This window comes from Rhinopithecus roxellana, chromosome 4 (genome assembly GCF_007565055.1).
Source record: "Rhinopithecus roxellana isolate Shanxi Qingling chromosome 4, ASM756505v1, whole genome shotgun sequence".
NCBI lineage: Eukaryota > Metazoa > Chordata > Mammalia > Primates > Cercopithecidae > Rhinopithecus > Rhinopithecus roxellana.
This window is the reverse complement of record NC_044552.1, coordinates 36,559,566-36,572,630: the sequence shown is the minus strand read 5'-3', so window position 1 is coordinate 36,572,630 and position 13,065 is coordinate 36,559,566. Positions and strand designations below refer to the sequence as shown.

The 13,065-nt window shown below is 40.0% G+C and overlaps 1 protein-coding gene and 1 non-coding gene across 6 annotated transcripts in view; both read right to left on the bottom strand.

Annotated features, from left to right (window-relative positions):
• Positions 1-13,065, bottom strand: part of UBR2 (ubiquitin protein ligase E3 component n-recognin 2) — a 135,140-nt gene that overhangs the window by 16,046 nt on the left and 106,029 nt on the right. For 3 of the 5 annotated variants that reach the window (XM_010369668.2, XM_010369669.2, XM_030928496.1), the window contains 7 exons: positions 12,625-12,786; positions 10,505-10,608; positions 9,773-9,851; positions 5,529-5,677; positions 5,070-5,125; positions 1,748-1,844; positions 1,452-1,519 (listed from right to left, as the gene is read on the bottom strand). In XM_010369668.2, the coding sequence (XP_010367970.1) occupies positions 1,452-1,519; positions 1,748-1,844; positions 5,070-5,125; positions 5,529-5,677; positions 9,773-9,851; positions 10,505-10,608; positions 12,625-12,786 (715 nt within the window). Of the gene's footprint in view, positions 1-1,451; positions 1,520-1,747; positions 1,845-5,069; positions 5,126-5,528; positions 5,678-9,772; positions 9,852-10,504; positions 10,609-12,624; positions 12,787-13,065 lie in introns of those variants that run through there. The other 2 variants (XM_030928495.1, XM_010369673.2) reach the window with 2 other exon arrangements.
• On the bottom strand, positions 11,777-11,883 carry LOC115897074. The gene has a single exon (XR_004057021.1). It is a non-coding gene; the product is annotated as a U6 spliceosomal RNA (small nuclear RNA).

Sequence of the window (13,065 nt, the reverse complement as noted above, 5' to 3'; positions counted from 1 at the left end):
TGTGATCCCTCCTGAGTTCAGCTCCTCCCTTTAAGAAATCTTTGTTCTTAAAGAAAGGGTATGTATGTTAGAAAATCCAATAGGACTGGTTACATGAAATGCCTTAAGAGTTACAGGACTCTTGATGGGCACTATGATTTCATTAATCCAGTGGGTCCCCTATACATAGCTTATTGTTAACAAAAACAATATCTGAACTCTTTCCAGGGAGTAGGCAGTTGAAAAAACATGGGTTTTTGAACCCATAAATATCTAGATATGAATCCTACCTCCTCCTCTTATGAGCTTTTTTACACAAATTAACATCTCTGATCAGGCCTCAGTTTCCCTATTGGTAAACTAGAGACAATATGTTAATGTAAGTGGTAGAGATGTGTGAATATATGTAAACGCTGGCAAGTACACAAATGCTAGCTCTGTTGGCCTACTGCTGTCTGCATGGCATTCTTAGTGGTGGTGGTTTTAGTTGCAGCAATGAGAACAGTAATAGCCAGCATTTATTAGGAATATATTGCTCTAAGTGCTTTACATGGATTGAGTTCTGACATAGTCATATAAAGTAGGTACTAACCAACTTAAAGGCGCAGAATCTGAGGTCCAGAGAATAAGGGGACAGCACTTGGGGCTGCTGGATGTGGTAGTACACTCTGTATCCTGTGCAAGGGAACCCAGTTGAGGTAGGGCTGAAATTTGACTACCCACTATTTGGATAGCTGTGTGTCTTAGCACCAGGATGTACCAGCTCAGAGAACATAGCTTTCCCTGAATTATAAGGGGCTCTCTGCTGCTAAGTAGTGTGACCACACTGCCAGAATTTTGAAAATGTACAAAAGCACTGTATGGGCCAGCAGCAGTGCTTCTGTTGCTGTTTTTTTTTTTTTTTTTTTTTGCAGGGGTTTGCTCTGTCATCCAGGATGGAGTGCAGTTGTGCAATCTTGGCTCACTGCAATGTCCACCTCCTAGGTTCAAGTGATTCTCCTGTCTTACCCTCCTGAGTAGCTAGGATTACAGGCGTGTGACACCGTGCCCAGCTAATTTTTTGTACTTTCAGTAGGGATACGGTTTCACCACGTTGGCAAGGTTGCTCTCAAACTCCTGACCTCAAGTGATCTGGGGTGAGCCTTGCAAAGTGTTGGGATTACAGGCATGAGCCACCACCACCTGACCAGTTGCTGGTGTTTTTATCTCTTTACAGATTAAAAGCACAGAGAGGTTAAAATACTGACCTCGGCCACAAAGCAAAATAAGAGTCAGAGGATGTCTCGACAACAAGGTCAAGTCTCTCAATTAGGTTCCTAAATATTTTCTTTTTGAGGTTTCTCATAAAAGAATTCTACTCAGAAGGGGTAAGGAAATCATATAACTCCTTCCTGTCTGCCACTACACTGCTCACCAAACCTAAGGTAAAGGTACATAGTATGACACAGAAGTCCAAACTACAAAATACCCACCAATAAATGAAACATGTCAATATCTAATATGCATGGAAGTTCTTCATGGCTGTCATTAGGCACCAATGCTAGAGATTTAAAGAAAAATACATTAGGATATTTCATATGCCAACCTATGTTAAAATGCTTATAATCTGCTTTAAATTTATCTTCTTGTGAGATACATGAGAATTTATATATATAAGACAACCAGTACTACTAAATATTTAATTCATTATTGAGAGAAGCTGTACCATTAAAATCAAAATTTCAGAGGAGAAATTACCATAACATGTTATAAATGTATTAATACTCACATGCAAAAAGTTTACAAAAATGTCCTTGCACCACTGAAAGTGATGCCACTGTCCAGTGTGCTGCGGCAAATCTCGTCAACGACCTAAGACAGTCATCCTAAAATAAAGAAACCAGTACAATTAACAAAAAAACCAACATGCAAAGCATTTCTCTTTCAGGAATGCTAGTTCAGAGCACAGCTGGATGCACAATGAAACTGTTCTAGATGGTATGGAACTAAATCTACGACATCTCCATGACATGCTTCTAGCACAGGATAAACAGAATGGGAAATGTCTAAGTGTAATGCTGAATAAACGAAATCTATCCCTTTGCCACCATGTTGCTGGTTTTCTCTGGAAAAGAAAAGAATATAGAATATATGCATCAGACTGAAAGCAAGGGACACTCCCAAGATGCAGATGCAGGCCGAGAGCAGTGGCTCACGCCTGTAATCCCAATACTTTGGGAGGCCGAGATGGGCAGATCACCTGAGGTCAGGAGTTCGAGACCAGCCTGTCCAACATGGAGAAACCCTGTCTCTACTAAAAATAAATTAGTCAGGCATGGTGGCGGGCGCCTGTAGTCTCAGTTATTCAAGAGGCTGAGGTAGGAGAATCGCTTGAACCCTGGAGGGAGAGGTTGCAGTGAGCTGAGATCACACCACTGCACTCCAGCCTGGAAAACAGAGCAAGATTCTATCTCAAAAAACAAATAAACAAGCCAAGATGCGGATGCAGTATTTCTCTAAGTTTATTCTAAAGAGATACTCTAACACGTGTATTTCTTATGTTTATCCTAAAGAGATACTCTAAAATGTGGATACTCTTTCTTAAAATGTAGAGTATCCTAAAGAGATACTCCAAATATTGGGGAAACTGTCCAAGAAGATGGTGGCACAAATGAGGGTGCCCGCAGCTATTAGAAACTGTTATGAGGACTAAATAAGCAGTAATAAGAAAACTCTTGATTTAAAGAATACCGCAGAAACAAAGCTACATGTGAGTACCAACTGAAATCAAGAATAAATATGCTAATGGAAAAAGATGGAATGTGGTAAGTAGATGACTTTATTCTTCCTGCTTGTTTTTTCATTTTCCAAATTTTCTGTAATGTTTGGTTCAATAAATATTGAGGTCCTACTATATACATTAGGTCCTGGTTCTGAAGATCTTCAAATAAAACCCATTCTCCCTCTCCTGCTCTCAAAGAGCTTAAAGCCCTGGGGGTAGGAAAGGAAGAAAGTCGGAAGGAGACAGGCATCACAGATGAGAGATCTCTAACTCACAGTACATGGCTCAGAGGGCTTTCTAAAGGAAGGGAAAGCTCGAACAGCATCTGAAAGAGTAGCAGTCTGCTTAGGGTACTCTAGGCAGAGGAAATGGAATGTGCAAAGGCGTGGGAACTAGCACTGAGGAACTGGCAGTGATTCTACAAGTCTGGACCATAGGGCTGGGAACTGGCAGGAGGTGATAATGGAGAAACAGGTTAAGTTTGTAAACGTATGAAGAATATGATCAGGATTGCTTTTGAGGAGGCCCTCTGATAATGTATTACAGAAGGGTGAGATTCTGGGTAAAAACTGCTACAATAATCTAGGCAAGAAATGACGTGGGGCTGAACCAAACAAGCAGCAGAAGGCACGGTGAGAATTTGTCAGACTCTGCTGGCCAAGTGAATGGGAATGTCCAGGCTAAATAATGTATCTAGGCCGGGAACAGTGGGTCATGCCTGCAATCCCAGCATTTTGGGAGGCTGAGATGGGCAGATCACCTGAGATCAGGAGTTTGAGACCAGCCTGGCCAACATGGTAAAACTCCATCTCTACTAAAAATACAAAAATTAGCTGGGCGTGGTGGTGTGCACCTGTAATCCCAGCTACTCGGGAGGCTGAGACAGGAGAGTTGTTTGAACCTAGGAGGCAGAGGTTGCAGTGAGCCATGATCGTGCCATTGCACTCCAGTCTGAGTGACAGGGCAAGACTCCATATCAAAAAAAACAAAAACAAAAACAAAACACTTCAATTTTCTGGTTTCTCCTGGATGAATAGTGGTGAAATTAACTAAAACAGGGACTATAGGAAGAAAAATTAATTTGGATCGTTGAATTTTAGGTGCCTGTAGGAGATCCAGGTGAAAAAATAAAGCAGGCAGAGAAAACTTAGGCCTAAGATAAAGATCTGGGTTGGAGATACACAGGTGGGGATCATTTGGATATAACTGAAATCAGAGGCATAGATGGGGCTGATCAGGGAAGAGTATTAGATGGCAGAACTCTGGAGGTTTAAAAATGACAACTGCAGGATGGAGGAGGGAGAGGAGGCTGAGAGGCAGCAGCCACAGATGTAGAAAGAAAGCCAGGAGTGTCACAGAAATTAAGAGAAAAAATGAGTTTCAGAACGAAGAAAGAATGGAGAGAAATAAAAGTTTCAGAACGAGCAATTAAGTAGAGGTTTCAAAGAAAAGGGCCAAAAAATGCCCACACAAAATGATAATTAGGAGATCATTTGGTGAACTTGGAAAGAGATATTTCATGGAAGTGAGAAAGTGTTAGAAGTGGAGCCCAATTGCAGGAGTTGAAATACGAATGGTTAGCAAGAAAGTGGAGCTAGAATATACATTCTTCTTCTTTTTTTTTTTTTTTTTTTTTTTTTTTTTTAAGATAGGATCTTGCTCTGTTGCATAGGCTAGAGTTAGAGTACAGGGGCACGATCATGGCTCACTGCAGCCTCGACCTCCCCAGCTCCAGCGATCTTCCCAACTCAGCCTCCTAAGTAGTTGGGACCACAGGAACATGCTATGCCACCACTCCTCGCCAATTTTAAAATTTGAGTAGAGATCAGGTCTCACTATATTGCCCAGGCTGCAATATTCTTTTTTTTTGGGGATGGAGCTTCACTTTTATTGCCCAGGCTGGAGTGTAATGGTGCAATCTCAGCTCACTGCAACCTCCGCCTCCCAGGTTCAAGCGATTCTCCTGCCTCAGTCTCCTGAGTAGCTGGGACTACAGGCATGCACCACCACACCTGGCTAATTTTGTATTTTTAGAAGAGACGAAGTTTCTCCACGTTGGTCAGGCTGGTCTCAAACTCCCGACCTCAGGTGATCCTCCCACCGCGGCCTCCCAAAGTGCTGGCACGAGCCACCGCACCTGGCCTCCTGAAGTTTATTTAAAAGATTAAACCACAAACGTTACTTCTTTAATATCCTTACAGAAAGTGGGTTTTTACTACGACAGAAGTGAATGTAGTAAGTAACTACTGCAGGTCCGTAAGATTAAAAGAAGCAGAACCACCTAATTTCCATGCCCCCCTTTCAGGAACTGAATAAACTAAGAACTTACCAGTCTGCAAGGTAAAGGACCAAACAATGGTTTATCTTCATCACTCAAAATTCTTTCTACAGATTAAAGATGGTTAAAATGGTAAATGTTATGTTATGTATATTTTAATACAATTTTTTAAAAAAGGTTAAAAAACCCCCAATTCTACAGAAAGTACAATATTGTCAAGTTTCAGAATCTTCAAAGTCATTTCACAAGAATTACATTTGGTTACAAAGTAAAAATGAACAGTACATTCCTTCAACTGACAAGAAGCTATAATCACCACCAAGAGTTCTCTTGTTGCTGTGGTTAATTTATGAACTATCAATCTACACTACATTTCTTGCTTCTAAGTCTTTTTATTATTTCTTCAAGTTGTTACCCACTTTAAACATTTCATTTAAAAACAAGATTCTACACCTAATTCATATCAACAAATGCTTGTGACGTACAGAGAAACAGCTGTCAATCCCTCACCTATGCTTTGGATGGTGTATGCACAGCTACCCCAACACATTATGGGAACACGAGGATCCTCTTCATTGGGATGAACCTTTAGTCCCACCTTGTAGGTAGCAGTTCCAAATGTCGTTAGCATTTCTTTTATGCTCTCAGAATAAGGGTTCCTGAAGTAAACATGTATAAAATTAGCTCAGAGTCATATACCAAGAAATATCATAGAAAATGTGCACATATCAAATGGTTCAGTTTCTTAACAGCTCTTTGCTACATTGAAATTGAACCACTTAACATATATCCAGAGATAATTGTATGCAAAGTGATCAGAGATAATGCAAACTGCCCCTGCCCAAGAGGAGTCAGACTCTTGGATTTAGCAGGGGTGAGGCACAGGGCTGAAAACAGGGTGCTGGGCAAAAGCCTACATACTACACAGTGAGATCCTTGACCCTGTTTCCCATCCTGAAAACAGCAGCAATGCATACCCACTGCCACAGAGATTAGCTTTTCCAGTGAACAATCCTCAGGGGAAAGTTGTTTTTACACACTGACATTTGGGGGTCACCAAGTAAAAGACTGGAGGTGTCCTGATCACCTGACTGTGAGGCTTACAAGTCAGCAAGCTCCACCTGTCCACCAGGTATCCTTATGCTTAGTTATCCAAGGACTAATAAACATTTAAGGAAAGCATCAAAGAGATAAACCAAAACAAAGAGGCAGAGAAACAGAACTCAGGGAAAACAGAGACAACATCGAAAGCAAAAAACTCATAAGACAATTAGGGTATCAGTTCAATAGGGGCAACAGTGAGCTAACAGAACTACCTCAAAGAACAAAATCCAAGAGAAAATTATTTAAGAAACAACATAAAAACTTCTCAGAAATGAAGGACATGAATGTTCAGATTCAATAGGTTTATTGAATGCCTAGCAAAATGAATAAAAAGAGTCATATACCAAGAAATATCATAAAAAATTTCAGAACACTGAAGAGATAAAGAGAATATCTTACAGTTTTCAGAAGTAACAGAGTTACAAGCCCGGGTGCGGTGGCTCATGCATGTAATCCTAGCATTTCGGGAGGCCAAGATGGGTGAATCACTTGAGGTCAGGAGTTTGAGACCAGCCCGGCCAACATGGTGAAACCCTGTCTTTACTAAAAATACAAAAAATGAGTGGGGCGTGGTGGCGCGTGCCTGTAGTCCCAGCTACTTGGGAGGCTGAGGCACGAGAATCCCTCGAACCTGGGTGGCAGAGGTTGCAGTGAACTGAGACCGTGCCACTGCACTCCATCCTGGGTGACAAGAACGATACTCTGTCTCAAAAAAGAAGAAGAAAAAAAAATTAAAAAGAATAGAGTTATAAAGGAACTAGGTTTGGTGGCTCACACCTGTAATCCCAACTACTCAGGAGGCTGAGGTGGAAGGATCACCTGAGCCCAGGAGTTCAAGGCCAACCTGGACAACATAGAACTCGTTTCTAAAAAAGTTTAAAAAAAAAAAAAAGGTGGCTGGGTGCAGTGGCTGACACCTGTAATTGCAGCACTTTGGGAGGCCGAGGGGGGCAGATCATCTGAGGTCAGGAGTTTGAGACCAGTCTGGCCAGCATGGTGTGAAACCCCGTCTCTACTAAAAAAACAAAAATTAGGCAGGTGGCCAGGGGCGGTGGCTCACTCCTGTAATCGCAGCACTTTGGGAGGCCGAGGTGGGCGGATCACGAGGTCAGCAGATCGAGACCATCCTGGCTAACACGGTGAAACCCTGTCTCCACTAAAAATACAAAAAATTAGCCAGGCGTGGTGGTGGGCGCCTGTAGTCCCAGCTACTACGGAGGCTGAGGCAGGAGAATCGCTTGAACCCGGGAGGCGGAGGTTGCAGTGAGCTGAGATCACGCCACTGCACTCCAACCAGGGTGACAGAGTGAGACTCTGTCTCAAAAAAAAAAAAAAAAAAATTAGCCAGGTGTGGCGGCTCACATCTGTAATCCCAGCTACTCGGGAGGCTGAGACAGGAGAATCGCTTGAACCCGGGATACAGAGGTTGCAGTGAACTGAGATTGCGCCACTGCACTCCAGCCTGGGCGACAGAGTGAGAAACTGTCTCAAAAAAACAAAAACGAAAACAAAAATTTACAAAGGAACAGGAATTAGAATGGGATTAATTTCTCAATGGATACAGAATTTAGTAAAATAATGCCTTCAAAATCTAGATGAAAAGTTACTTCTAACCTAGAATTCTATACCCAAACTATCAATTGAGCATATGAATAAAATAAACATATTTTCAAACATGAAAATATACCATCCAGGTATCCTTTCTTAGGAATCTGCAAAAAGAGCAAGTACTTAAGAAAGAGGAAGATACTCAATCCAGAAAGTAAGAGCAGCAGGACCAAGAGAAGTGATAGCTGTGCCCCCTCCCGCCTGCAGGAGAACAGAGGCTGTGTGGGGGAAGGAGGACCCAGCAACAGAAGACCATCTGACAGATCTGAGCACTTAGAAAAGTTGTTAGGAGGCTGGGTGTGGTGTCTCACGCCTGTAATCCCAGCACTTCGGGAGGCCGAGGCGGGTGGATCACCTGAGGTCAGGAGTTAGAGACTAGCCTGGGCAACATGGAGAAACCCCGTCTCTACTAAAAACACAAAAACCAGTCTGGCGTGGTAGCTCATGCTTGTAGTCCCAGCTACTTGGGAGGTTGAGGCAGGACAATTGTTTGAACCCGGGAGGGGAGGCTGCAGGGAGCTGAGATCATGCCACTGTGCTCTAGCCTAGGTGACAGAGTGAGACTCTGTCTCAAAAAAAAAAAAAAAAAGAAAGAAAAAAGAAAGAAAAAAGAAAAGTTGTTAGACATTGGACAGATCTACTGCACCATTCAGGGAAAAAAAAAAAAAATACATAGAAAACAAATACATGAAAAAGACAAGGTAATTATTAACTATAAGACAAAACTGTACGAGAAAGGAAATATAATTCTAATATGCAACTTGTATCAGCAGAAACACAGTTATTATAATGTAAAAACTGACAACTAGATTTAACCAAAAATTGTGGAATAATTTACCTGTCAACAGTGAAGATACTGTCTAATTAGAAACATGGAAGTAAATACTAGAAGTGACATATAAAATGACAGGACTGGTGGAGTGTGGCAGACAGAAGACTGAAGTTATTTCTTTCTCTTTTTTTTTGAGATGGAATCTCAGTCTGTCACCCAGGCTGGAGTGCAGTGGCGCAATCTCGGCTCATTGCAACCTCTGCCTCCCAAGTTCAAGCGACTCTCCTGCCTCAGCCTCCCAAGTAGCTGGGATTACAAGCGTGCACCACCACGCCTGGCTAATTTTTGTATTTTTAGTAGAGACAGGGTTTCACCATGTTGACTAGACTGGTCTTGAATTCCTGACCTCAAGTGATCTGCCCGCCTTGGCCTTCCAAAGTGCTGGGATTATAGGTGTGATGTTTTTTCTATTCAAGTCTTCTAGGTCTATATTTATTGAGTTACTTGGTATATGCCAGGCATAGCTTTCAGGTAGCTCTATGTACATTATGTCACTTTATCCTAATAACAACTATGAATTATCCTCACTTAACAGATGAGGGAACTGAGGTACAGCGAGGTCAAGCAATTTGCTCAAAGTTGCACAGCTAATAAGTGGTGGTGCTGGGAACTGAATCAACCAGTCTAGCTCCAGAATCTATGCTATACCTTGTAACTAACTGGCTATGGGGTAAAGTAGGGTGGAAAATATTCTGGTTTTAATCCTGGGTTGCCAAGAGCTTGGTTAGGTCATTCATAGAAATTCTGAAGTCAGACGGAAGTGTGGGATTCTTCGGGGAAGCTGAGCAGTTTGTGTTTAGAATTACTGATTAGATGTCGTCAAGGAGAGCCAGGTAAAGAAAGGGGTGTGGAGGGGGTCAGCAATGCTGACTAGGAGAGGGTGGTGAGAGTTAACCACGCCACATGGTTCTTAGATTTTTTTAATGTACTGCAATAAATACAATCATGTAATGCTTAAAGTTTTTTGTTGTTTTGAGACAGGGTCTCACTCTGTCACCCAGATTGGAGTGCAGTGGCACAATGAAGGCTCACTGCAGCCTCTACCTCCTGGGCTCACACCTCCTGCCTCAGCCTCTTCTTAAACTTCAGAACTAAAGATCAGTATCCTGTAACATTTTGCTCCCTCGCTTGCCAAATCATATTCCTCCTAACTGCTGACTTAATCATTTCAAACGGGTCAAATTTTAAAGGAGTAAAATAATATACTCACTTAGGATGAAAATCAGGCCTGAACCCTTCAGGGAGCTGTAACTCATCCGTATTTTCTGAATTCTTTGTAGAGGCATTATCTATAGAAACAGGCATTTTATACCATTATTCAATACATGACAATATTCCTAAAAGTATAGCCATATAGGTCAAAGAAATTAAAAACAAAAGGAAAAAAATTCCCTAATAAAAACTGGCATAACAACCATATGAAGCATGAAAACATTATTGCTCTAGTTGACCAAGGCCCTTTCTTATCTATGCTTTTCCTTACAGTACAGCCACTAAAACGAAAATAAGAGTAGCTATTCTGTTTCTATGAAAACCAATGATATAAATTCTGTTCATACTACGTTCCCACAAGGTCGTAAGTGCAGTGCATGGTCTATGAAACTTGGGAAGCCTTTGGTAATGCTAACAGTAGGTGAGTTAGCCCACCGAGAACTGAAGCTAGCTCTGCAACACTCAGTTACATCTCCCCCACCTCCAGAAGCTCTTCAATAAAATGGGGGAATAAGTGAGAAGTGTTTGTTATAAACTTCACATGAGCTTGTGTGTTTAACGAATTAGGAGTAATGCAGTAAGGTCAAATTTAGTTTATTAAGACAATGAAAATTAGAATGAGTCAAAATTTTAAGTGGGAGGTTTCACTTTTAAACAATTTCTTCTGGAAATACATTTTCTGATGACCTCGGACTTTAGGGAAAAATGAAAACAGGTTACCGGAACTTACTAGGAGTACTTTCTTCTTTCCTAAGAAACTGTAATGCTTTTATTTGCTGAGATATTGTTCTAATCCACTGAGTCAGATTTGGTTGTTCTGAAAAATTTAACCTGCTAGAAAAGATTATAGAGAGTATTTAGTGTTTTATTATTGTTCCTTACGATACAAAAGACTCCTTAAATGATCACAGGCATATTTTAGACACACTCCAAATATTAAAAACAAAAAAGGTAAGGGAAAATTTGTTGCATTAAAAAAAATCAGGATATTGGCCAATGAAAATGAATATATTATTTGTCAACATGACGGTAATAACACTGTGTATTAAAAATCTCACTCTTCAGTACTGGAATTTGCTAGAATTTCTTAAGTATCATAGTCACCATCACTATTAATATCTACCAAGTGCTTATTATGTTACAAGCATTTAGTGAAGCATTTTACTGTAAATATCTTATGGTATTAGACTTAATCCTCAAAATATCCCTACATTTTGTTTCAGATTGTAGTATTATTGTATAGGTTGTATCCCTATATTGTATTATTTGTATAGGTTGTATTACTACATTTTGTAATAGGTTTTATTATTGTCCCCATTTTACAGATGAGGAAACTGAGGTTTAGAGCTATGTAACTTGACTAAGGCCGAATAAGGGACGAAGCTAGCATTCAAATTTGGCTCTGTAAGATTCCAAAGCCTGTGTCTTTTTATGATTACATTCGAATATGACTAAACCATAATTGAATCTCATGGGCAAAACCCAAAAAGTGGACCAATAAAGTGACAGGTGAAATCCAACAAGAGTGATTTCTTCTTATACACAGTTAATTCTCAATCTAACAATAATTAATTTCTTTATCAGTTCAAATGCAGGTAAGTCAGTACCATGATATGCTTCTAAAATTAAAAAGCATGAGCTTACACTCAAATCTACTATTTTAAGAACATTTTGTGGTAGCATAGACTAAGACACCAAAGTTTGAACTCCTAAAACTGACAAGAAAAAAACTGACTTTGCTTTGAACTGAATCCAAGTAACACAGAAATGGATCATTCATACTCACATAACTTAATATTTATGCATGCAAGGTAGACAGCATAATTCTACATTGAGAAATGAAGTTCAGATTTGAATAGCAGACATTATCAAATTCATACTTGAAATGAGTATGTCCAATACTCGTAACTAAAAGCATCCAAAAAATTATGAAGTTACAGAAATTTTCCATTTTCTTTTCTTTCTTATTTTTTTAGTCTGCTAGACAAATTCTAAAAGAGCTAAAAATATGGAACACTTCACAAATTTGTGTGTCATCCTTGTGAAAGAGCCATGCTAATCTTCTCTTTATCGTTCCAATTTTAGTGTATGTGCTACTAAAGCAAGCACTTATTTTATTTTTGAGACCGGGTTCTGCTCTGTCACTCAGGCTGAAGTGCAGCGGCATGATCAAAGCTCACTGCAGCCTTGACCCAAGCGAGCCTCCCACCTCAATCTCTCAAGTAGCTGGGACTATAGGAATATGCCACTACATCCAGCTAACTTTTTATTTTTTGTACAGACAGGGTCTCATTATGTTGCCAAGGATGGTCTTGAACTCCTGGGCTCAAATGATCCTCCCACCTTGGCCTTCCAGAGTGCTAGGATTATAGATGTGAGCCACAACACCCAGCTGAGATTTTTCCATTTAAAATATAGCAACAGATTTTCACTTTTTTGCCTGGTTCTTGAAACTATGAATGGCTAGTACATTGCAAAAAGTTTTATACGATTTTCAGACTGTCCTATAAAGTCAGTTTGAGTTGTTCCATCTTCTCCTACCAGTTTACTGAGCATCTCCTGAAAACTGTATGGAAGATATTAAAAGTAGGATCCTTAGAAATAAACCAGATATTTGGTTTTCATAAATACACAGGAATTTTATAGCTTAGAAACTTAAATTTTCACCTGCTCCTCTCTAAAAACTAAAATGATATTCCACAGGTCTGCTAGAAGAAAATGACCAGTTTGGAAAGTATCTGAAAAACACTACACAACTGCCTATGCTAAGTCTTCCTCCCTGATTTATTATTTCATTATCTTCAAAGCAAACTATTACTTTGTTATAAGTTGTCATGAGCCAAAACTTACTTGTTAAAAATATTTCTTGGAGGAAGCAGCAGAGGAATAACAGTATTACTCAAGCATTCACAAAGGGGGCAAAGGAATTCTCCGTTTTCTACATCATAGCTTGTATGTAAGCGTAATCTCTGTTGCCTTCGCTGTTCTTTAGCTTGAACGGAATCAAAATACCTTTACAATTAGAGAACATGATGTATCAAAACAATGGTAATTTATATAAATGACAGCCACAAGCTTCAACATTTTAAATAATTTGTTTCCACAAATAGTTCAAAAATGAAAAATCTTAAACTAAATTATTTTTAACATGATTTTTGAGTGATTTTAAAAATCCAAACGGATTAAAGGTTCTAAAACAGGAAAATTAAAAAAAGACTGCCATGTAAAAAAGCATTCACAAAGCAGCAACAAAAATTTATTGGTGTCACTGTTCCCTTGCCACTTCCCCAA